The 23,862-nt window shown below is 46.9% G+C and overlaps 1 protein-coding gene across 1 annotated transcript in view; it reads left to right on the top strand.

The window, feature by feature from the left end:
- HERC2 (HECT and RLD domain containing E3 ubiquitin protein ligase 2) overlaps positions 1-8,769 on the top strand; it is a 234,930-nt gene extending 226,161 nt beyond the window's left edge. The window contains exons 87-93 of the mRNA XM_024117104.3: positions 3,168-3,309; positions 3,439-3,633; positions 4,289-4,401; positions 5,021-5,211; positions 6,052-6,157; positions 6,477-6,689; positions 7,841-8,769. Coding sequence (XP_023972872.1) covers positions 3,168-3,309; positions 3,439-3,633; positions 4,289-4,401; positions 5,021-5,211; positions 6,052-6,157; positions 6,477-6,689; positions 7,841-8,113 — 1,233 coding nt within the window. The 3' untranslated portion in view covers positions 8,114-8,769. The remainder of the gene's footprint in view (positions 1-3,167; positions 3,310-3,438; positions 3,634-4,288; positions 4,402-5,020; positions 5,212-6,051; positions 6,158-6,476; positions 6,690-7,840) is intronic.
- The last annotated feature ends 15,093 nt before the right edge of the window (positions 8,770-23,862 follow it).

The following is a 23,862-nucleotide window of genomic DNA, read 5'->3' as shown; positions in this document are numbered from 1 at the left end:
GGGGGTGTATCTGTTTGTTGTAACCTGAACTGTCTGTTCCTCTTAATACATTATAATAAGCACCTCCCTGTCCCATGCTGTAGGGCCGTGGGATTGTTTATGCCAGCCGGCTGCCCAGGTTGATTTCTCTGCTGGGGGCTAGAAGGCTATGCCTGCTTTTCCAGGGTACAGCAGGGCCCATTGGTGTGGCTCCAGCTACGTGTGTGTCTTCAGTCACCCCCTTGGGTTAGGTTTTGAGAGGCAGAGCAGGTTTCCTGTTCCCGCCAGCCTCATACCTTCCCCGGCTCTGATGGCTGCTTACTTTGCCAGTTTAATAGGCCAGAATCACTTATCCTAAGGCTGTGTCACAGTAGTAATCGAAGAAATGAAAAGTAGACCGTCTCTGAATTTGTACTGCTGCCAAATGTATTTAAGCTTCGAGTTAAAAGACTTAATTAAAACCGGAGGAAGCCCAGCACTGCTGATGGTGTGTGTGCACTTGACGTTTCCCACGCAAGCGAAGTCGGCCCCACCTCTTGGAGCAAAAGAGCAGAGCGTGAAGAGCGAATGCTTTGTTCCTGAGCCTTAGTGTTAGCACATGATTTTTACCCTGATGTTGGTTACATGGCTAGGCTTCCTTCCAGACTTGTTCTTGGGGGCATTTTTAATTAAGGCATCAAACCCTTTTCCTTTGTTGGAGAACACATGTGACCATGCTGATGGAAGTGGTTCCTTCACCGACGTCAGAGTGTTTAATGTGAAGCTGGAGGTCAGTCAGCCCATTCCACAAACAAATGGGCTGTTTAATTAGGTTCATAAAAAAGCTTTTATTTCCCCACCTTGGAGGATCATTTTGGTTTGCTCTACATTATTAGGGCTTAAATACTAAAGTTCATAAGTGAGGAAAGCTGATCATCTAATTCAGACAGTTGGGTGTTCCTGGATTGCAGGCCTGCCTCAGCTGTGCCCAGGCACTGCGTTGGGGCCAGTGGCCCAGTGTGGGTGTCCAAGCCCCGGGGCCTTGGCACCAGAGAACCTGGCTAACCTGGAGTCCACACCAGGCACATTTTTCAGTCATTGTGTGCTCGATGCCTCTTCTTTTCTCATCTTGGCATCTCCAGCACAGTGAGTTATGAAAACGCTCAGTGCGTGTCTGAAAGAACAGAACAGGTAAGGAGACAAACAAATTTATATTATACATTTTTTAAAAGGCATATAAACAACCTTCAGCACAGCGTGCAATGCGCCTTGATGTCACAGGGGCCACTCCGGGCCACCCAGCGGTCCTCAGGTGCCAGAGCCAGGTTCCCTTCAGTTCAGGGTTTCAAACACACTCTTGAAATTGGGAAGGTCCTCCACAAAGATGGAGCTAAAGTAGAGCAGAGTGGTGGTGGGGCATTCTGTGACTCCAAGTTGAACGCAGACACCAGCAGTGACCCAGAAAGGTGGTGCGGGCATCCTCTTCCCTGTGCTGTCCCGAGGCTGCGGCCTTCTCTCGTGGGGATGCCCTCGGAGACATTTTCTTACCGTGTGTCAGAAGTGCTATAGAGACACTAAAAGTAGGCCATGTTCTTGGAGGGTTTCTCTGTGTTTGAATTTGATTCAGTTTTGTAACAGGATCTAAAAATCTGTGTACATTAAAAACTTTAAATGTATTGCAGATAATGCTTGCTCATTTCTGAATATTTAGAAAATTCAAATTAAAGACCATTAAAACCACCTATATTCCTGCTGTGCAGAGGTGTCATGTACACAGCCCTGTCCTTGCAGTGTCCTGGCTGTGTTCACATAGCCATGTTCCTTCATAGCAGCTGAGAGCATCGTCTGTGATAACTGGCACTGTAAACGGAGGTGACGTGACCTTTCGCCTGGGCAGCAGGTCTGTGTCTTCACCCTTGCATAGGAAGGAACACATCCTCTTCCTTCTGTAGCTCACTCCCCTGGGGCATTGTGTGCCTTAGAGAGCTGCTGTTAAGGTCAGATGAAATGACATATGAGCACGTGCAGCTGACTGTGTGGTGCACAGGAGAGCTCACTCCACAGGAAACTATTATTATTTTTGTCATTGTTCTTATATTTTTAGTCTTGAGAATGGTAATTTACGCGGTGAGGAGAATTAGCTGTTAAACTCAACCTAGAACTCACGAAGAAGTTAAGGATGGTGAGACTTTAGCCAGAAGAGTCAAGTGAAAGTACATTCTCACAATCATTTTTTCCTTAACTTCTCATTTTGCAGTCATTTCAGACCGAGCTTCTTGGGTGATTCTGAAGCACAGTCTAGGCTGCAAGCTGCAGGCTCACCGAGGCCACACTGAGTGGGGGCTTGAGGCCCATTGTTATGATCTGTTGGGGAATCTTAGCTTAGGATGAGACATACAGGTGGGACAAGTGATCCTACTTGGAGACACAGTGACCCCAGGAGTTGAGCAGGGTCCGTGCAGGGGAGGAAAGGAGGGGAGGGAGGTTCTGTCCTGGCGCAGATATTACAGGCCACGTTTGGCCTCAGAGCCCCTTGGTGTGACCCTGCCAGGACTGAGGTCTGCTCGGAGGGCGCTTTCAGGGCTCCTGGCCGCTTCTTCACAGAGACGGTGGGTAAGGTCACAAGGTGCGAGGGTGGCCCAGGCTGCAGCTCCTGCCTGCCCGGGCTGCTGCAGTCCTCCCTGTGGGCTGTGATTTCTTGAGGGCGTGTTTGCTTAGCCACCACCGTCCTGCCGTGCTGCGTGTGCTGGCGAGCGCGCCCCGGCCCCATGAGCACAGCTGTCCAGCAGGCAGCCTGCATCAAGGCAGGGAAAACGAGGAGCTCCAGGCTGGTCTTCGGGGTCCTCAGCAGGCGTGGGTGAGGAGGCGAGGACACGGGTCAGCCCTGGGAGGTCCAGCAGCCCTTCATGCACGCACAGGTGTGCTCGGGGGGTTGTGCTTGCGCTTGCTGGGCGCTCACGGTGACCTGAGGTTGTAGGGGCCGTGCCACGCGTCTGGGTGCTGCTTGCTGTCTGTAGGGTCTCCTCCTGCCCCCACCCCCTGCCGGTGACCAGGACAGGACAGGACAGGCGAGGGTAAGTGGAGGGGTGACTGGCCGCAGGGCCCTGCTTTGGATGCAGGGGTTCCAGGGCCGGTCGGCTGCTGAAGATGGCACCTGTGTGCTTTCTGCTGTGGCCCCTGTTCTGTATGTTCTTTCTCTCTCTCTCTAGGTCAAGCGTTCAAGGAGTAAAGGTGGCCTAGCGGGCCCTGATGGGACCAAGTCTGTCTTTGGGCAGATGTGCGCTAAGATGAGCTCATTTAGTCCTGACAGCCTTCTCCTCCCACACCGCGTCTGGAAGGTCAAGTTTGTGGGTGAGAGCTTGCGTGCGCTGAGGGGCGGTGGTGTAATGGGTGGTGCGAGGAGAAATGAGCGGCCCCCAGCCACTCCCCAGGGGGCTCTGATGCAGTGACCGTGCACTGCCGACCCTCCTTTCCCCCCAGGTGAATCTGTGGATGATTGTGGTGGTGGCTACAGTGAGTCCATAGCTGAGATCTGTGAAGAGCTGCAGAATGGACTCACGCCGCTTCTGATCGTGACACCCAACGGGAGGGACGAGTCGGGGGCCAACCGCGACTGCTACCTCTTCAGCCCGGCTGCCAGGGCGCCCGTGCACACCAACATGTTCCGCTTCCTGGGTGGGCCTCTTGCGTGGGTGCAGTGCTACAGCTGTTCAGCTGTGTGTGCCCTGTTAGCTTAATGGCTACTGTGTCTTGGGAGTGGTGTAGCTGTTTTAAACACCTCCTTTTAGCTTTCTCAGTGTGTAGCTGCAGGGACATGCAGCGCTGGGCCATTAGCAGCTGTGTGCTAAGGACCAGAAGGTGCCTTTGGCACGCAGAGGATCTGAGATAGCATGTGTCTGCATCTTCAGCATATCTGACACTTGGGATCAGATCTTAGGATGTCTTGATGTTTGGCCACCTGTTCATTGAGGGTCTGTGCCCATTAACTCACGGCACTGCCTGCACCTCTCCAGCCACTGCGACCACCTCCTTGAGAAGCTCTAGCTGTTGGCTTTGCCATCAAAGGATTGGCCACTGTGGTGGCTACAGCTGTCGGTGGAAAGAGCAGAAGAGTTACAGAGTTCACCCGTAGGAACAGAAGGGAGCAATGAATTCAGAGCAGGATATAAGGTTTTAAGGACAGACCTAAGTCTCTGTGAATTGGGGTAACGTGGGTTTAGAAGGCGCTGAGGCCCCAGTGAAGAGCTAGTCTCTGCTGTGTTGTTGAATGGACTGGATGTTTTGTCATCCGTTCCAAGTATCTCCTGTCTCTTGTGCTTCGAACGAGCAGGCGTGTTACTGGGTATTGCCATCCGGACTGGGAGTCCTCTGAGTCTGAACCTGGCCGAACCTGTCTGGAAGCAGCTGGCTGGGATGAGCCTCACCATTGCAGACCTCAGCGAGGTAACCTCCGGGAGGGAGAGGGCAGAGAGAAGTGACAACCGTGTGCCCGGCAGGGAGCGTGGGGGGCGTCCCCGGGGTCTGGTTAAGAGGCACAGGCCGTCCCGAGGTGCCGGCATACTCGCAGGTGGTCAGGCTGCTGGCCGTCGGCCGCCTTCTAGTAGCAGAGTCGGGGCCAGTCCGCTTCTAGAGCTTGATGCACCAGCTGCCTTTGGGCTTTGCCACTTGTACGATGTCGTCAGTTAGGAAAGCCCTCTGTCTTCCCTGTGGCACAGCTGAGCCCGTGGGCAGCTGGGGGGAAGTTGAGGCTCCCAGGGCCTCCCTAGGTGTGGTTCCCTTGGTGCTGTGAGTGAGCTTGGGACTCACCCGGGGGCAGTGCCTGTTTCGCTCTCAGCGAGTGGTTTTAAAGACTTCCTTGTTACACGTTCTTCCTTCAGCTCCTCGGGTAAAATGCTTCCCCACTGCCCCTCTTTTATTTCCCGCACGCGCAGTACACTGGGAGCCTTGCCGTACGCCCCAGGCAGATCGAGGCCTCGCGCGACTGCGTGTCGGGCGTGAACTGGGGCCTGGGGTGCGGGAACAGTCCCGACCCAACAAACGGACTCCCTTCTCCCCTTGAAAGGTCGATAAAGATTTTATCCCTGGGCTCATGTACATCCGTGACAATGAAGCCACCTCGGAGGAGTTTGAGGCCATGAGCCTTCCCTTCACGGTGCCAAGCGCCAGCGGCCAGGACATCCAGCTGAGCTCCAAGTACACACACATCACCCTGGACAACCGCACGGAGTATGTCCGGCTCGCGATGAACTACAGGTACGGGGTCGTCTGCCCTCCAGTATTTCAACTCAATAGAGAGCAAAAATAGCAGAAAATGGTTTGCTTGGGTGGCACAAGTAAAATTTAACGGACTTCTGGCTCCATTGTGATCAGGGTCAGAGTACTGATTATTCTCGCCCGAGATTCCTGGCTCTGATCAGAATACCAAGGTGAAGAGAATCCCCCTGTCTGGGGACTGTCCCAGCAGAGGTCACAGGCCTTTGGGTGCCGCCTCTCCTGGAACAGGGCTGTGTTTGGGGCGTCTCCACCCTCTCCTGGCCCTTGCGCCACCGTCAGCTGCGGTTGCTGCGTGACCTCCGCCTGACGTGCGCGCAGCGTGCCCCTTGGGAGCCTTATCCTCCAGCAGCACCTGGCTGGGTGTTGGGATGAGGCCCCGTGCGTCAGGTGGGCTTTGCGCGCTGGGCTCTGCCTGAGGCCGCTCCCGGCAAGTGTCCTGTGCCGTCCACCCGTGTTCCTTTCTGTCTCGTGCCCTAACTCGCCAGTCCCCAGGGCCTTGGACGCAGCATCTGCTTTCGGAAGGTTCTTAACCGTGGGGGCGGTGAGGCCTGCTTGCTGCCTCTGCCTGGTGGACTCTGGCTCCTTTCTGGGAAGCACGGAGGGATTGAGGATTGTGTCTTGGAACGTGTATAGCCGTAGCTAGTGTCTGAGGTAGCATTGTGTGTGCCAGTGAGATGGCCCCACTCCGTGAGAAGCTCTGAGACTCGGTGTCTGCAGAGCACACACCTGGCTCGTCTGTGAGGCGAGGCTCGGTTGGTATGAGCCGAACAAGATCTACATCACCAAAGACAGAAGTGCAACGTGGGTGTTTTCTTTCAGACTCCACGAATTTGATGAGCAGGTGGCTGCTGTTCGGGAGGGGATGGCCCGAGTCGTGCCTGTCCCCCTTCTTTCTCTGTTCACCGGATATGAACTGGAGACAATGGTATGCCCACTGCTTCGTGCTGCCGCCCTGGAGTGCCTTCTCAGGGTCATCCACTGAGTCAGTGCCGCCAGTTCCCCTCTCAGTTAAATCTTGCACTTGGAGGTCTGAGATACGCTTGTGCCTTTTGGGTGAAGTAAGACGCACTCAGGGAACGAGTAGTCCCTGCCTCCCCCGCCCAGCCCTGGCCCGCACACGGCGGGCCACGGGGCCTGTCCTCCCACCCATCCGCTCGGGCCTCCCATGCCTGAGCCTCCCCACACCGGCCCTGGGAGAAAGGAGTGGTGGACCCTGTGCTGACGCCACGCGTGTCCCTCCACAGGTGTGCGGCAGCCCAGACATCCCCCTGCATCTTCTGAAGTCGGTGGCGACATACAAGGGGGTGGAGCCTTCCGCGCCCCTGATCCAGTGGTTCTGGGAGGTGATGGAGTCCTTCTCCAACACCGAGCGATCCCTCTTCCTCCGCTTCGTGTGGGGCCGCACGAGGCTGCCCAGGACCATCGCCGACTTCCGGGGCAGAGACTTCGTCGTCCAGGTGCGGCTCCGACACGCCCCGTGGCGTCAGCGGAGCGTCGTGTTCCTCGCACGCAGCCCTGCCCCAGCTGGGAGGGCGAGCAGGTCTCTCCCGTTACGTGGTTTTCCTTCCCTCTGGAAACAAAAATGAAAAACACGTAACTTCTTTGGTTTGACAGCTCAAAATTCTGTGACTACAGGTCTTGGGTACCACTGCCTACTTCTAAAGAGTTTATCTGGCCACCACCAGAATACACTGCTGTTATGTCAGCGTATCCTAGATTGTTGAGCACACACATCACTTACAGCATTGATTTGATTCTCTGGTTGAATTAGGTGAATCACTGAGTAATGCTGCTTACTGAGAAATATCAGCGCTCACCAGATTGAGAACAAGAGTTTTGCTTTGAGTTCTGACTCTGCGGTCCATGGTCAGAGACAGGCTCTGTCTACCTGCCAGGCCCTGGGGGTGAAACGACCTGACTCCCCGCTGCCTCCTCTCCACTGACCTGGCCAGTCGCACTGCTGAGGGGTGGGGTTTACTGCAGAGAGACAGATTGGAAGTCCACTCTCCCTCATGTCTGGGGGGATTCGGGGACGGCTCCTTGCCCAGTGCATCCTGTCCTGGGTCTCTGGCCAGGGTTACAGAAGTAGTCACCTCTCAGGGAGATCTTTGAGAGCATGTGTAGTTTTCCTCTCAGAAGGTAGGTAATTTGTGGGGTTTGTCCACAGTTCTTGCCGGCTTCCTAGTATCTTAATCTGTTGTGGTTGAAAGCGGGCTGATAGATTCAGGGAGAGCTTCCCCACATGGGTGATGGCTAAGCCCGTGCCATTGCACCGGACCCTGTGTCAGTGGGTCTGGGGTCCCACCTTGTTGACCGGGGGTGGTTGGGGCCATCTGACTCTCCTCACAGCATTGGTTTGTAAAAAGCAATTGTCACAGTAACCAGTTGCTTTTTTTAAATTGCAAGTCCTGGGAAATAATAAGTTGCTCCTTTTTATTTCTGAAATTGTCTAGATTTTGTGTTTTCTGATATTTTGTTATTTTTAGCCAACAAAATATGATGCTTTATGTGAATGAGAGTCAAGAGTCCAATGAACATAATAAAATAGATTGCAATTTTACCTGTCCTTGTACATAGTCTCTGATTATTTAACATTTTTCATTAACAGGTATTGGATAAGTACAACCCTCCTGACCACTTCCTTCCTGAATCCTACACCTGCTTCTTTTTGTTGAAGTTGCCCCGGTATTCCTGTAAGCAGGTGCTAGAGGAGAAACTGAAGTACGCCATCCACTTCTGCAAGTCCATAGACACAGATGATTATGCTCGCATAGCCCTCACAGGAGAGCCGGCTGCGGATGACAGCAGCGACGACTCAGAGAGCGAGGATGTGGATTCATTCGCTTCGGACTCTACACAGGATTATTTAACAGGACACTGAGGTGGATCCATCACAAGACACCACGAGACTGGGCGGGGAGGCAGAGCGCTGCAGTTCAGGCTGCAGGGCGTGGCATGTGCCATGAGGAGGGTTCGCCCTCTAATGTGCGGGAGAGTGATCAGAAAGTCAGCCTCGCACGTGGAGACTTAAAAGGGGCTTCTTACCCACAATGCTGCATTACATGTAGGACTTCTGCATTTCCTACAGTGTGTAAATGTTTAATATAAATAATGAATTGCAGCGTCCCAAAAATGCATAAAAAGCCTTTTCCCTTGTGGGTGCAATAGATTGTTTTTTTCCCTTCCTTTTAAGTGCTGTGCATTGCCTTGATTGTACATTGGAAATACTGTGTAACAATTAAATCGTATTATAAATATTTCAATTAATTTTACTCGGAATTTGTTTATTAAAAGTTTTTTGAACATTAAATGATCAGTATTACTTGAATGCATCCAGAGGTTATTTAAACCAAAATCAAAACAAAAAGGCCATCCGCCCCCCCTTTCCTCCCCAGGTGCGCATTCTAGCGTGTGCGGTGTGTAACTTGAGTCGAGGCCTTTCTGTGAGCGGTATCATAGCTTCTACCATGGAAAGTGCTCTATATAATGCTTGTGTCATGTATATGCCTAAATTTTAATTCCCTATAAATAAAACATCTGTCACAAAATTGGAAGCTGAACTTTCTTATGTGGTTAGACTAGCACTGGTGGATGTGCTACCACCCCAAAATAGATTAGTGTTTGATACAGCATTAGTTAAAGCCGTTCCAGCCTAGTTAGACGTTTTTGGTTACAAACCCAAACTCACTGCAGTGACAAAGGGAGTGGTCCTCAGGAGACTGGAAGGGCTCCAGTGGGGCAGCTCGGGTCAGGAGCCTCCAGCGTCCCTCCCCTGTCCTCCGCGCCGTCTGCCTCTGCAGCCTTGGTTCCTTCCTGTCCCGTGGGCCTGGGGGCAAGGGAGTGTCTCTGGTCCAGTCGGCCATGGAGTAGGATTTGAGCTGCTTGTTCCAGGATCACGTGTGTGATAGGCTCTGCAAAGTGAAGGACTGAGACCATAGGAGGGAGGCTGGCCGGCAGGCCCAGTGCAGTGGAACCTGGGGTAAACGGTATCAGACGGAGGCAAGCGGTAGGTATTTCATGTGGGAGACTTTCTTTCCTCGGGGATTCAATGTGTCGCATTACAAGATCCAAAGAGAAATTTTTTTCTGGGAAATTATTCATGACCAAATTGGTGAATGTTCAGATTAGCCCTTTTTTCAGCTTGTCTCAAAATTTCCATAAGCTGCGAGGTGTTTTCTTCATCACCATCCCTTTTGTTGTTAGTCAGCTTTGGCTGCATAGCAAACTACCCCCACAGTCGGTGGCACACCAGAAGCATTTATTTCTCTCTTTCTGCGTCTGGGTTGGCCAGTTTTGGCTGCGTGGCCCCGGACTGTGGGTTGGGTAGGGCTCTGCTTCCCATGCCCTTCTGACGGCACAGGGCAGGAGAGCAAGCGAGAACGGGTGCAGCCTGCGCTCAGGCCTGTATTGTCCCCTCCGCTCTCAGGATCAACAGGCTGGCGAAGGTACCGCCTCTACAAACAGTGTTCTCAAAGTCCTGTTCCAGGAACCTGGAGGTTCCTGAGGCCCTTTCAAGGTGTCCATGAAGTCCTCCCTTTTCCAAACTGCATATCTGCATAAGGCCAAATTTTCTTCATATCCTTCAATCAAAACATATGGCTGTCCCTTGATATCTGCAGGAGATTGGTTCCAGGACCCCCAAGACTACCAAACTCTGTGAATGCTCAAGTCCCTTATGTAAAATAGTGTCGCATTTGCATATAACCTATAGACATCCTCCCATAAATACTTTTATAAATTTATTTATTTATTTTTGGCTGCGTTGGGTCTTCGTTGCTGCGCGTGGGCTTTCTCTAGTTGCGGCGAGCGGGGGCTACTCTTCGTTGCGGTGTGTGGGCTGCTCATTGTGGTGGCTTCTATTGTTGCAGAGCATGGGCGGGCTCTAGGCACGTGGGCTTCAGTAGTTGTGGCTCACGGGCTCTAGAGCGCAGGCTCAGTAGTTGTGGCGCACGGGCTTAGTTGCTCCACGGCATGTGGGATCTTCCCGGACCAGGGCTCGAACCTGTGTCCCCTGCATTGGCAGGCGGATTCTTAACCACTGCGCCATCAGGGAAGCCCCCTCCTATATAATTTAAATCATCCCTGGATTACGTACAATACCTAATGCAACGTAAATGCTATGTAAATATTTGTCAGCAAATTCAACTTTTGCTTTTGGGAACTTTCTAGAATTTCTTTTCCTGAATATTTTTGATCCGAGGTTTAGCTGAATCCACAAATGTGGGACAATAGTGGAGGGCCGGCTATGGCAGTTTGCGGACTGCAGAGGCAGAAATGAGAATCCAGCTAATCTTAAGCCAGAGTAAAGAGACTGATAAAAATGTAAATACCATTCTCAACTAAAGTTTTTTGTTTTGAAAAATGATTTCTCAAAATAGTATCCATGTTAATAAGTAATTGGCTTGTTTTTATTTTAAGATGAATAACTATTCTAAAAGTTTTCCGTTTTACATACTAACATCTTTGCTGTGTTAGTTTCTCCCCTCTACCCCCTGCCATCTAAGGGTCCTTGTGGGACTACTAAAAAAATTTTTTTTTTCAGTTTTAATTTCCAATATGGTAACTACTGATAGATGAAATCCAGGTAAAAATCATTGAGGATCCTAAAGAGCCTTTAAGGGTGAAAAAGTGTCCTGAGACCAAAACTGCTGCTTCTCAGGGGGGAAGTTGCAAGGTCCTGGCAGAGGGTGGTCCCAGGAGGAGTAGATGCTGGGACAGCTGCCCGCACACAAGCTTCACCTCCACGATCATGGCCCTGCCCACGAGCATTTGCATAAGACATACTCACTGTGAGCTCCTTTTCTTTTTTGTTTAACTTCAGGAATCCTGGAGGATTCTCTGTTTCGTCTCTCTTCTGCTGTGGCACTGCCATGACCCCAGGCCCAGCTTTTGCGTCCGTGGTGCAAGTGCACACCCACTGGAAGCCACCAGCACCTGGTCCCCTGCTCTCACTCTGCTTTAGTTGGCTTGGATGGCAAGAGCCCCATGGAGGGATGATGATTTCTCAAAGCAGTGACACCCAGTCCCAGTGTGGGACACTGGAAACCTGTAGTTGACATGCAGGTCCTAGAGGAGGGCATGCTGGGCACTGTGTGTCCTAGTCCTGGGACCAGGCCCCTGCTCTCTAATGGCTGGAGCGGTGCTGGTGGCGTGCCGCAGGGACACCTCCACCTGGGTGAGGGGTGTGAGGGGCAGGCCCTCCCCAGCTCAGGGAGCTGGGCCAGGTGGACCGACCACGCCCCAACCACTTTTCAAGCGTTTTTTTTTGTTTTTTTTTTTTTATACACAAATGAGACTTTCCTTTGAGGAATTCTGAACAATGAATTTTCCTCTAGCTCATTACATTAAAAAAAAAAAAGACTATTAAAGAAGTTTTAGACTCACAGCAAAATGGAGCAGAAGGTACAGAGAATTCACGTATGCCCGCTGCCCCCACGCATGCACAGCATCCCACATTACCACCCTCCCCACCAGAGCGGTACCTTAGTTACGATTGATGAGCCGGCATCGACTCATCACTGTCACCCACAATCCATGGTTCACGTTAGGGCTCACTCCTGGAGGTATTACATTCTATGGATCTGGACAAATACATAATGAAGTGTTTTCATCATTTTCATATCACACAGAATAGTTTCACTGCCCTAAAAATCCTCTGTGCTCTGTTTATTCATCCTTCCCTCACCCCAACCTCTTTTAATTTTTATTATCTTCAGTTTTGCCTTTTCCAGAACCTCATATAGTTGGAATCATGCAGTTTGGAGTCTTTTCAGATTGGCTTCTTTCACTTACCAATGCATTTAAGGTTCCTCCATGTGTTTTCATGGCTTGAGAGCTCATTTCTTTGTAGTGCTGAATAATATTCCATTGTCTAGACATCACAGTTTATCCATTCACCTGTTAAAGGACATCTTGGTTGCTTCCAGGTTTTGGCCATTATGATTAGAGCTGCCGTAAACATCCATGTGCCAGTTTTTGTGTGAATGTGTTGTGAACTCCTTTTGGATAAATGTCAGGGTGCACAATTGCTGAATGGTATGGTAAGAGTGTATTTAGTTTTGTAAGAAATTGCCAAATTATCTTCCAAAGTGGCTGCCCCATTTTGCATTCCCACCAGCAATGAATGAGAGTTCCTGCTTCTCCACAGGTCATTACACTTTTAAATGCCTTTAAAAATTTTTTTAATTTTATATTAGAGCATAGTTGATTAACAATGTTCTTTTAGTTTCACGTGTACAGCAAAGTGATTCAGTTATACATATATATGTATCTATTCTTTTTCAAATTATTTTCCCATTTAGGTTATTACAGAATATTGAGCAGAGTTCCCTGTGCTATACAGTAGGTCCTTGTTGATTATGTATTTTAAATATAGCAGTGTGTATATGTCAATCCCAAACTCCCAATCTATCCCTCTCCCCCACCCCTCCCCTTGGTAACCGTAGGTTTGTTCTCTGTGAGTCTGTCTCTGTTTTCTAAATAAGTTCGTTTGTATCATTTTCTTTAGATTCCACATATAAGTGATATCATATGATATTTGCCTTTCTCTGTCTGACTTATTTTACTCAGTTGATAATGTCCAGGTCCATCCATGTTGCTGCAAATGGCATTATTGCATTCTTTTTAATGGCTGAGTAATATTTCATTGTATATATATGTACCACATCTTCTTTATCCGTTCATCTGTCGATGGACATTTAGGTTGCTTCCATGTCTTTGCTGTTGTAAACAGCACTGCAATGAACATTGGGGTGCATGTATCCTTTCAAACCATGTTTTTCTCCAGATATATGCCCAGTAATGGGATTGCTGGGTTGTATGGTAGTTCTATTTTTAGTTTCTTAAGGAACCTCCATACTGTTCTCCATAATGGCTGTATCAATTTACATTCCCACCAACAGTGCAACAGGGTTCCCTTTTCTCCACATCCTCTCCAGCATTTATTGTTTGTAGACTTTTTGATGATGGCCATTCAGACTGGTGTGAGGTGATACCTCATTGTAGTTTTAATTTGCATTTCTTGAATAATTAGCGATGTTGAGCATCTTTTCATGTGCCTGTTGTCCATCTGTATGTCTTCTTTGGAGAAATGTCTATTTGAGTCTTCTGCCCATTTTTTTTTTTTTCAACATCTTTATTGGAGTATAATTGCTTAACAATGGTGTGTTAGTTTCTGCTTTATAACAAAGTGAATCAGCTATACATATACATATATCCCCATATCTAGCTTCCCACTAGCTATCTAATTTACATTTGGTAGTGCATATATGTCCCTGCCACTCTCTCACTTCGTCACAGCTTACCCTTCCCCCTCCCCATGTCCTCAAGTCCATGCTCTAGTAGGTCTGTGTTTTATTCCTGTCCTACCACTAATCTCTTCATGACATTTTTTTTTCTTAGATTCCATATATATGTGTTAGCATACGGTATTTGTTTTTCTCCTTCTGACTTACTTCACTCTGTATGACAGACTCCAGGTCTATCCACCTCATTACAAATAACTCAGTTTCATTTCTTTTTATGGCTGAGTAATATTCCATTGTATATATGTGCCACATCTTCTTTATCCATTCATCTGTTGATGGACACTTAGGTTGCTTCCATGTCCTGGCTATTGTAAATAGAGCTGCAATGAACATTTTGGTATATGACTCTTTTTGAATTATGGTTTTCTCAGGGTATATGCCCAGTAGTGGGATTGCTGGGTCGTATGGTAGTTCTATTTGTAGTTTTTTAAGGAACCTCCATACTGTTCTCCATAGTGGCTGTATCAATTTACATTCCCACCAACAGTGCAAGAGGGTTCCCTTTTCCCTTTTGATCGGGTTGTTTGTTTTTCGATATTGAGCCACATGAGCTGTTTGTAAATTTTGGAGATTAATTCCTTGTCAGTCGCAACATTTGCAAATATTTTCTCCCATTCTGTGGTTGTTCATTTTGTTTATGGTTTCCTTTGCTCTGCAAACGCTTTTGAGTTTAATTAGATCCCATTTGTTTATTTATGTTTTTATTTTCATTTTTTTCAAAGGCTATCTTATTTTAGTTTTTAAAAGATATTTATTTATTAATTATTTTTGGCTGCATTGAGTTTTAGTTGCAGCACGCGGGATCTTTCGTTGCAGTGTGTGGGCTGTTTGTTGTGGAATGTGGGCTTCTCTCTAGTTGTGGCACATGGGCTCCAGAGTGTGTGGGCTCTGTAGTTGTGGTGCATGGGTTCCACAGCGCGTGGCTTCTGTAGTTGTGGCATGTGGGATTAGTTGCCGCATGGCATGTGGAATCTTACTTCCCTAGCCAGGGATCGAAACCATGTCCTCTGCATTGGAAGGCAGATTCTTAACCACTGGACCACCAGGGAGTTCCCTGCTTTTCTTTCCTTTTTTTTTTTTTTTTTTGCAGTACACGGGCCTCTCACTGTTGTGGCCTCTCCCATTGCGGAGCACAGGCTCCGGACATGCAGGCTCAGTGGCCATGGCTCATGGGCCTAGCTGCTCCGCGGCATGTGGGATCTCCCTGTACCGGGGCATGAACCCATGTCCCCTGCATCTGCAGGCAGGCTCTCAACCACTGTGCCACCAGGGAAGCCCTTTTCTTTTTGTTTTTAATGCTTTCATTTTATTTATTTTTTTATACAGCACGTTCTTATTAGTCATCAGTTTTATACACATCAGTGTATACATGTCAATCCCAATTGCCCAATTCATCCCACCACCACGCTCACCCCCCCTCACTGCTTTCCCCGCTTGGTGTCCATATGTTTGTTCTCTACATCTGTGTCTCAATTTCTGCCCTGTAAACTGGTTCATCTGTACCATTTTTCTAGGTTCCACATATATGTGTTAATTTACAATATTTGTTTTTCTCTTTCTGACTTACTTCACTCTGTATGACAGTCTCTAGATCCATCCACATCTCAGCAAATGACACAATTTCGTTCCTTTGTATGGCTGAGCAATAGTCCATTGTATATATGTGCCACGTCTTCTTTATCCATTCATCTGTCGATGGGCATTTAGGTTGCTTCCATGTCCTGGCTATTGTAAATAGTGCTTTCGTCTTGTTTATGGTTTCCTTTGCTGCACAAAAGCTTTTAAGTTTAATTATGTCCCATTTGTTTATTTTTGTTTCTATTTCCATTACTCTAGGATGTGGATAGAAAATGATATTGCTGTGATTTATGTCAAAGAGTGTTCTGCCTATGTTTTTCTCTTAGAGTTTTATAGTGTCTGGTCTTACATTTAGGTCTCTAATCCATTTTGAGCTTATTTTTGTGTATGGTGTTAGGGAGTGTTCTAATTTCATTCATTTACATGTAGCTGTCCAGTTTTCCCAGCACCACTTATTGAAGAGTCTTTTCTCCATTGTATAGTCTTGCCTCATTGTCATAGATTAATTGACCATAGGTGTGTGTGTTTATTTCTGGGCTTTCTCTCCTTTTCCATTGATCTATATTTCTGGTTTTGTGCCAGTACTGTACTGTTTTGATGACTGTACCTTTCTTGTATAGGCTGAAGTCAGAGAACCTGATTCCTCCAGCTCCGTTTTTCTTTCTCAAGATTACTTTGGCTCTTTGGGGTCTTTTTGTCTCCATACAAATTTAAAAATTTTTTGTTCCAGTTTTGGGGAAAATGCCATTGGTAATTAGATAGGGATTGAATTGAATCTGTAGATTGTTTTGGGTAGTATAGTCATCTTCACGATGTTGATTTTTCCAATCCAGGAACCTGGTATACCTTTCCATCTGTTTGTGTCATCTTCGATTTTTTTCATCAGCGTCTTATAGTTTTTGGAGTACAGGTCTTTTGTCTCCTTAGGTAGGTATATTCCTAGGTATTTTATTCTTTTTGATGCTATGCTAAATGGGATTGTTTCTTTAATTTCTCTTTATGATCTTTCATTTTTAGTGTATAGAAATGCAACAGATTTCTGTCTATTTATTTTGTATCCTGCAACTTTACCAAATTCATTGATGAGCTCTAGTAGTTTTCTGGTAGCCTCTTTAGGATTTTCTATGTACAGTATCATGTCATCTGCCAACAGTGACTGTTTCACTTCTTCTTTTCCACTTTGGATTCCCATGATTTCTTTTTCTTCTCTGATTGTCTTGGGTAAGATGTCCAAAACTATGTTGAATAAAAGTGGCAAGAGTGGACATGTTCCTGACCTTAGAGGAAATGCTTTCAGCTTTTCACCATTGAGTATGATGTTAGCTGTAAGTTTGTCATATATAGCCTTTATTATGTTGAGGTATTTTCCCTCTATGCCCACTTTCTTGAGAGTTTTTATCATAAATGGGTGTTGAGTTTTGTCAGAAGCTTTTTGTGTAGCTATTGAGATGGTCATATAGTTTTTATTCTTCAGTTTGTTAATGTGGTGTATCATGCTGATTTATTTGCGGATATTGAAAAATCCTTGCATCCTGGGATAATCTCACTTGATGATGGTGTATAATCCCTTTAACGTATTGTTGCATTCAGTTTGGTAGTATTTTGTTGAGGACTTTTGTGTCTGTATTCATCAGTGATACTGACCTGTAATTTTCTTTCTTTGTGGTGTCTTTGGTTTTGGTATCAGGGTGATGGTGGCCTAATAGAATGAGTTTGGGAGTGTTCCTTCCTCTGCAATTTTTTGGAATAATTTCAGAAGGGTAGGTGTTAACTATTCTCTGAATGTTTGGTAGAATTCACCTGTGAAGCCATCTGGTCCTGGACTTTTGTTTGTTGCAAGTTTTAAAGTCACAGATTCAATTTCAGTGCTTGTGATTGGTCTGTTCATATTTTCTATTTCATCCTAGTTCAGTCTTGGGAGATTGTATCTTTCTAAGAATTTGTCCACTTCTTCTAGGTTGTCTATTTTATTGGCATATAGTTGCTTGTAGTAGTCTCTTATGATGCTTTGTATTTCTGAGGTGTCTGTTGTAACTTCTGTTTCATTTCTAATTTTATTGGTTTGAGCCCTCTCCCTCTTTATCTTGATGAGGGTTCTAAAGTTTTATCAATTTTGTTTATCTTTTCAAAGACCCAGATTTTAGTTTCATTGATCTTTTCTGTTGTTTTCTTCATCTCTATTTCATTTATTTCTGTTCTGATTTTATGATTTCTTTCCTTCTACTAACTTTGGGTTTTGTTTGTTCTTCTTTCTCCAGTTGCTTCAGGTGTAAGTTTAGGTTGTTTATTTGAGATAGTTCTTGTTTCCTGAGGTAAGCGTGTATTACTATAAGCTTCCTGCTTAGAACTGCTTTTGCTGCATCCCATAGATTTTGGGTCATCGTGTTTTCATTTTCATTTGTCTCTAGGTATTTTTTTATTTCCTCTTTTATTTCTTCAGTGATCCATTGGTTGTTTAATAGCATATTGTTTGGCCTCCACATGTTTTTGTTTTTTACTGTTTTTTTTTCTTGTAGTTGATTTCTAATCTCATAGCATTGTGGTCAGAAAAGATGCTTGATATGATTTCAATTTTCTTAAATTTACTGAGGCTCGCTTTGTGGCCCAGCATGTGATCAGTCCTTGAGAAAATTCCATGTGCACTTGAGAAGAATGTGTATTCTGCTGCTTTGGGATGGAATGCTCTATAAATATCAATTAAGTCCATCTGGTATAATGTCATTTAAGGCCTGTGTTTCCTTATTGATTTTCTGTCTGGATGATATATCTATTGATGAAGTGGGGTGTTAAAGTCGCCCACTATTATTGTGTTACTGTCGATTTCTCCTTTTATGGCTGTTAGTATTTGCCTTGTATATTAAGGTGCTCCTATGTTGGGTGCATATATATTTACAATTGTTATGTCTTCTTCTTGGATTGATCCCTTGATCGTTATATAGTGTCCTTCTTTTTCTCTTGTAACAGTCCTTATTTTAAAGTGTATTTTGTCTGATATGAGTATTGCTACTCAAGCTTTCTTTTGATTTCCATTTACATGGAATACATTTTTCAATCCCCCACTTTCAGTCTGTATGTGTCCCCAGGTCTGAAGTAGGACTCTTGTAGACAGCATATATATGGGCCTTGTTTTTGTATCCATTCAGCCAGTCTATGTCTTTTGGCTGGAGTATTTCTTCCATTTATGTTTAAGGTAATTATTGATATGTATGTTCTTATTGCCATTTTGTTAATTATTTTGGATTTGTTTTTGTAGGTGTTTTTACTTCCCTTCCTCTTTAGTTGTCTTCTCTTGTGGTTTGATGACTAACTTTAGTGTTGTGTTTGGATTCCTTTTTCTTTTGTGTGTGTGTTTCTAGTATAGATTTTCAGTTTGTGATTACCATGAGGTTTTTTTTTTTTTTTTTTTGATATATCAGTCTCTATATATGCAAGATTGTTTTAAGTTGCTGGTCTTTTAATTTCAAATGCATTTCCAATATCCTGAATTTGTGCTCTCCTCTTCTCACAATTGCTGGTTTTGATATCATATTTTTTGGAGGATGATTTCCTACCTTTACTATATGTTTGCCTTTACTGGTGAGATTTTCCATTCATAATTTTGTTTCTAGTTGTGGCCTTTTCTTTTCTGCCCAGATAAGTTCCTTTAGCATTTGTTGTAAAGCTGGTCTGGTGGTGCTGAATTCTCTTAGCTGTTCTTGTCTGTAAAGCTTTTCATTTCTCCGTCAAATCTGAATGAGAGCCTTGCTGGGTAGAGTATTCTTGGTTGTAGATTCTTCCCTTTCAACACTTTAAATATATTGTGACACTCCCTTCTTGCCTTCACAGTTTCTGCTGAAAAATCAGCTGATAACCTTATGAGGATTCCCTTGTACATTATTTGTTGCTTTTCCCTCATTGCTTTAATATTTTTTCTTTGTTTTTAATTTTTGTCAGTTTGATTACCATGTGTCTCAACATGTTCCTCCTTGGGTTTATCCTGCCTGGGACTCTCTACGCTTCTTGGACTTGGGTGACTGTTTTCTTTCCAATGTTAGGGAAGTTTTCAGCTATTATCTCTTCAAATATTTTCTCCAGCCCTTTCTCTTTCTCTTCTCCTTCTGGGACCCTATAATGCAAATGTTGGTGTGTTTAAGGTTGTCTCCTAGGTCTCTTCATCTGTCCTCATTTCTTTTCATTCTTTTTTTCTTTATTGAGTTCTGTGGCAGTGATTTCCACCATTCTGTCTTCCAGGTTACTTATCCATTCTTCTGCCTCAGTTATTCTGCTATTGATTCCTTCTAGTGTATTTTTCATTTAAGTTATTGTATTGTTCATCTATGTTTGTTCTTTAGTTTTTCTAGGTCCTTGTTAAACATTTCTTGTATCTTCTTGATCTGTGCCTCCATTCTTTTCCTAAGATTTTGGATCATCTTTACTGTCATTATTCTGAATTCCTTTTTGGGTAGATTGCCTATCCCACTTCTCTTAGTTATTCTTCTGGGTTTTTTTCTTGTCCTTCATCTGAAACATATTCCTCCACTGTCTCATTTTGTCTAAATTTCTGTGATTATGTTTTCTGTTCTGCAGGCTACAGGGTTGTAGTTCCTCTTGCTTTTGGTGTCTGCCCGCTGGTGGGTGATGCTGGTCTAAGAGGCTTGTGCAGGCATCCTGATGGGAGGGAATGGTACCTGCCCACTGGTGGGTGGAGCTGGGTCTCGTCCCTCTGGTGGGCAGGGCTGTGTCAGGGGTTTGTTTTTCAGGCAGCTATTTATTCAAGAGGACTTTAAGCAGCCTGTCTGCTGATGGGTGGGGCTGTGTTCCCACCCTGTTGGTTATTTGGTCTGAGGCATCCCAGCACTGAAGCCTACAAGCTGTTGGGTTGGGCCAGGTCTTGGTGAGAAAATGGTGGCCTCCAAGAGGGCTCATACCAATGATGAGTACTCACCAGAACTGCCACTGCCAGTGTCCTTGTCCCTGCAGCAAGCCACAGCCGCCCCCCGCCTCTGCAGGAGGCCCTCCAATACTAGCAGGTAAGTCTGGCCCAGTCTCTTACGAGGTCACTGATTTTTTCCCCTGGGTCCTGGTGTACACAAGATCCTGTGTGCACCCTCCAGGAATGGAGTTTCTGTCTCCTCCAGTCCTGTGGAATTCCTGTGATCAGATCCCCCTGGCCTTCAAAGCCGGATACTCTGGGCTTCCTCCTCCTATTGCCAGACCTCCAGGCTGGTGAATGTCACATGGGGCTCAGAACTTTTACTCCTATGGGAGAAAGTCTGTGGTATAATTGTTTTCCAGTTTGGGGGTTTCCCACCTGGCATTTGATTTTATTGCAGTTGTACTCCTCCTGCCATCTCATTGTGGCTTCTTTATCTTTGGATGTAGGGTATTTTTTTGGTAGGTTCCGGTTTTTTGTTTTTTGTTTTTCTTGATCATTGGTTGTTCAGTAGTTAGTTGTGATTTAGGTGTTTCTGTAAGAAGGGGTGAATTCATGTCCTTCTACTCTGCCATCTGGTCTCATCCCCACTAAATGCCTTTAAACTGTAGAATTTAATCCAGAATTCCTCCCATTGCTTGCATGAAGCCTTCCTTGTTCAGTTGCTGTATCCTTGGCTAGAGAGCAGTCTGTGGCAATTTAAAACATGGCTCTAATGTTTTTTGACATTCCTCGCATCAAGAACTGGGGGCTGTGTCCTTCCCCTTGGACCTGGCCTCTGTGACTGCTTGTTTAATGGGATATGGCAGAAGTGACACCTGCCAGTCCTGGGTCAGGCCTCATGGACCTGTTGGCTTCCACTTCCTGACTCTTGGGCCCTGGCCGCCATGCTGTGAGGCAGTCCAAGTGTCAAGGCACAGGCCATGTGGCAAGGCCAGCAGACCCACCCCAGAGGTAAGCTAGCGCACCTGCAGATGTTTCCAGCCCCCAGACTCAAGTTACTTCATGCCTTTGTGCCACTCTGACTGTCTTGAGACACAGATGAGCTGTTTCCACTGTGCCTTTTTGAATTTCAGACCCAAAGAATCTGGGAGCATGATAAATGGTTGCTATTTTTGTTACTAAACTTGGGGTGGTTTGTTACAGCAGTAGATAAAGACCCGTGTGAGTCTGCATTTGATTTTTCCTCTTTCTGGTTTCACTCTCTGATCTGGGCCGTGAGGCAGAAGGAAGCTGCTCTGGCCTTCTGCCTCAGCGTCCCCTCTTTTCCCATATCTATTAAGGGTCAGTGCACAGGCTTGGCTGAGCTGACCACCTGTGGGCACCAGTGGGTGAGCAGGACACATGGGCTGTGCAGTCAGAGCAGGCAAAGTCTGGGGACCACAGAAGCCTGGAGAGCAAGTGGTTACAGGGACCCTTGGGGGTGGGTGGGGTTCATAAAGGGAAGCTCCAAGCAGGTTTCCACTGAAGAGGTGACTGGAGGACTGGGAAGGGGGTCACTCTGAGTCATACCTACCAATTGAGGGTCAGAGGCCAGGGGCACCTTCATGGGTTCACCCACCAACATAAAATATGCATACACACACATTGACACGAAACCCACCACTACATATAATGTAAGAAAAGAGGTTTTATTACAGATATGCTGGAATTTATACATTCAAGTACAGTTGACCCTTGACTAATGTGGGGGTTAGGTATGCCCACCCTCTGCACAATTGAAAATCCATGTGTAAATCGACCCATGCAGTTCAAACCCATATTGTTCCAGGGTCAACTGTACCATGTACTTCAAAACAGTCACCTTGGCCTTTATGTCTGATTCCAGTGATGCTGCTCTTTGCTGAGAACACTTAGAGAACTCCTGTTTTGGAATTTCCTTCAGGAATTTCCTAAGCCATCCAAGAAAATATGACTTTATGGTGATATCTTGGTCAAATTACCACGTCATTCCTAAGACTGTCCCCAATCACTTCTGACTGAAGAAATCCAGTCCCCATTCATGGGGTAGCAGGGCCACCTGAATTACACTACAGGCTTCTAGTGGTGCTGCTGTATCCAATCCTTGTTCTCAGCTGCCACGAAGGGAACCCCCACCCGGACCTGCCTTCAACAACCAAGAGGGAGGGTTGGCAGTGACTCAGAGTCCCAGAGATGGAGAGCTCATGGTTTGGTCCAGTGTGGTGCTTGGTCTCGGAGACTCTGCCCTGCTCTGAGGGGGCTGCACTGCCATGTGGGTTTGGACATGGCAAATGCCCATTCCTGGCAGGGTTGAGATTTCCTCCATAATTTAGGCCATGCAAGCCCACCCCTGGAGCGGGAATAGGGTTGATTCCCCTGCAAATATTTAGCAACTACACAAGAGACATGGGCTAGGCTTGGGGTCTGCACATGGATGCTAGGGACATGGGCATTAGGCACAGAAAGCCATGCAGTGGCCACAATTGCCCTGCTGGTGCTTCATGATCCTCCTTCGGACAGACTGGCCCTCGCAGTAAGGCTCCCAATGTGTGGAGGACGTTCTGTAAGGGCAGAGCAGACTGGAACCTTCTGTCTGCCCCAGATGCCTGCATATTCATGCACTGGGTCCCCCTTGCCACTTTCTGCCCTGTGGAGGAAGACTTGAGGTGCTGGAGGAAGACTTGGCTATGGCTGAGTGCAGATGTGCTGGCATTCCTGGGGTGGCCACAGGCTCTGTGTGGCCCCCATTCCATGTGGATGGGGTCACTGCTGTGTCCACACTGGCTGCCTGTGGCAATCTGAATAGAGGTGTCTACAAACATGGCACTGGGCCTCCTCTTGGAGAGGCTGGGCTTTCCTGCCAGCGCACCAACAGTGGTACTGCGCTGTGGCAGTGCCCACCGTGCTCTGTGGGACCCAGAGGCCCTGCATCCTTGGCCCTTGCTCCCGGGCAGCCCCCTGCCTTGTACAACATGCTTGTCTTAAGTCTGTGCCTCCAAACACCTAGTGCATCTGGGCTCCATGAATAAATGGTTCTCCCAGAGAGGCTTGGAGAGGAACCTCTCATAAGGATACCTTTTTGGGTTCTGCCTGTTACCCTGTTGACGAGCCAAGAGCCTTGGACTTCCTGCCCATATCTGGGCAGTGCCCAGTAGGCTAAGCTCCAGTGGGGCTGCCCAGTCCTCTGCAGGCCTGTGTAGTTAATGTGTCTGTGCATATGTCTGTGTGCTGGAGTGTGTGTAGTTACGTGTCTCTCTGTGTGCCTGCTTATATTTCTGTGTGTTTCTGCATCTGTGTGTGTGTAGTATCTGTGGTGTGTGTGTGTCTGTCTGTGTATAGTTTACCTGTCTCTGTGTCTGTTTGTATTTCCTTGTGTGTTTATGTGTCTGTGTGTGTGTCCATGTGTGCCTCTGTATATGGGTGTGTCTGTGTGTTGTTTATGTGTGTGCGCATGTGTCTGTGTGTTGTATGAGACAGTGCTTTCCACAAGCGTCACCTTGGCCGCAGCCCTAGGCTGGAGGCGGGAAAGGGCATGAGAAAATAAGAGGAACACTGGTCAGCTTTATCAGCTCTAGCAGAGAACTCTGAAAACGCAGAACAGAAAAAAGTAGGCAGAATATTCACTCATTTTGCATTTTCCCAATTCCTGTTCACAGGGAAGAACCCGTTACAAGTATCAATACTTGGCTACCTTCTACAAGTAGAGCTTGACAAGGGCACAGCGAGTGCAGGCTGCACCCGGCGTTCAGAGAGGGCTCCGGCCTCTGGCCAGGAGCCTCCTGTCTCCATTTCTTGACTGTCTCCTGCAGCGGCTGGGGTGGGGGAGCAGGGGCGGGAGCGGGGACTGGGGTGGGGGGGGCTGCCTGCCGTGAA

This window comes from Physeter macrocephalus, chromosome 2 (assembly GCF_002837175.3).
Source record: "Physeter macrocephalus isolate SW-GA chromosome 2, ASM283717v5, whole genome shotgun sequence".
Lineage (NCBI taxonomy): Eukaryota > Metazoa > Chordata > Mammalia > Artiodactyla > Physeteridae > Physeter > Physeter macrocephalus.
The sequence above is the reverse complement of the archived record's forward strand: the minus strand, read 5'-3'. Positions and strand labels throughout refer to the sequence as shown.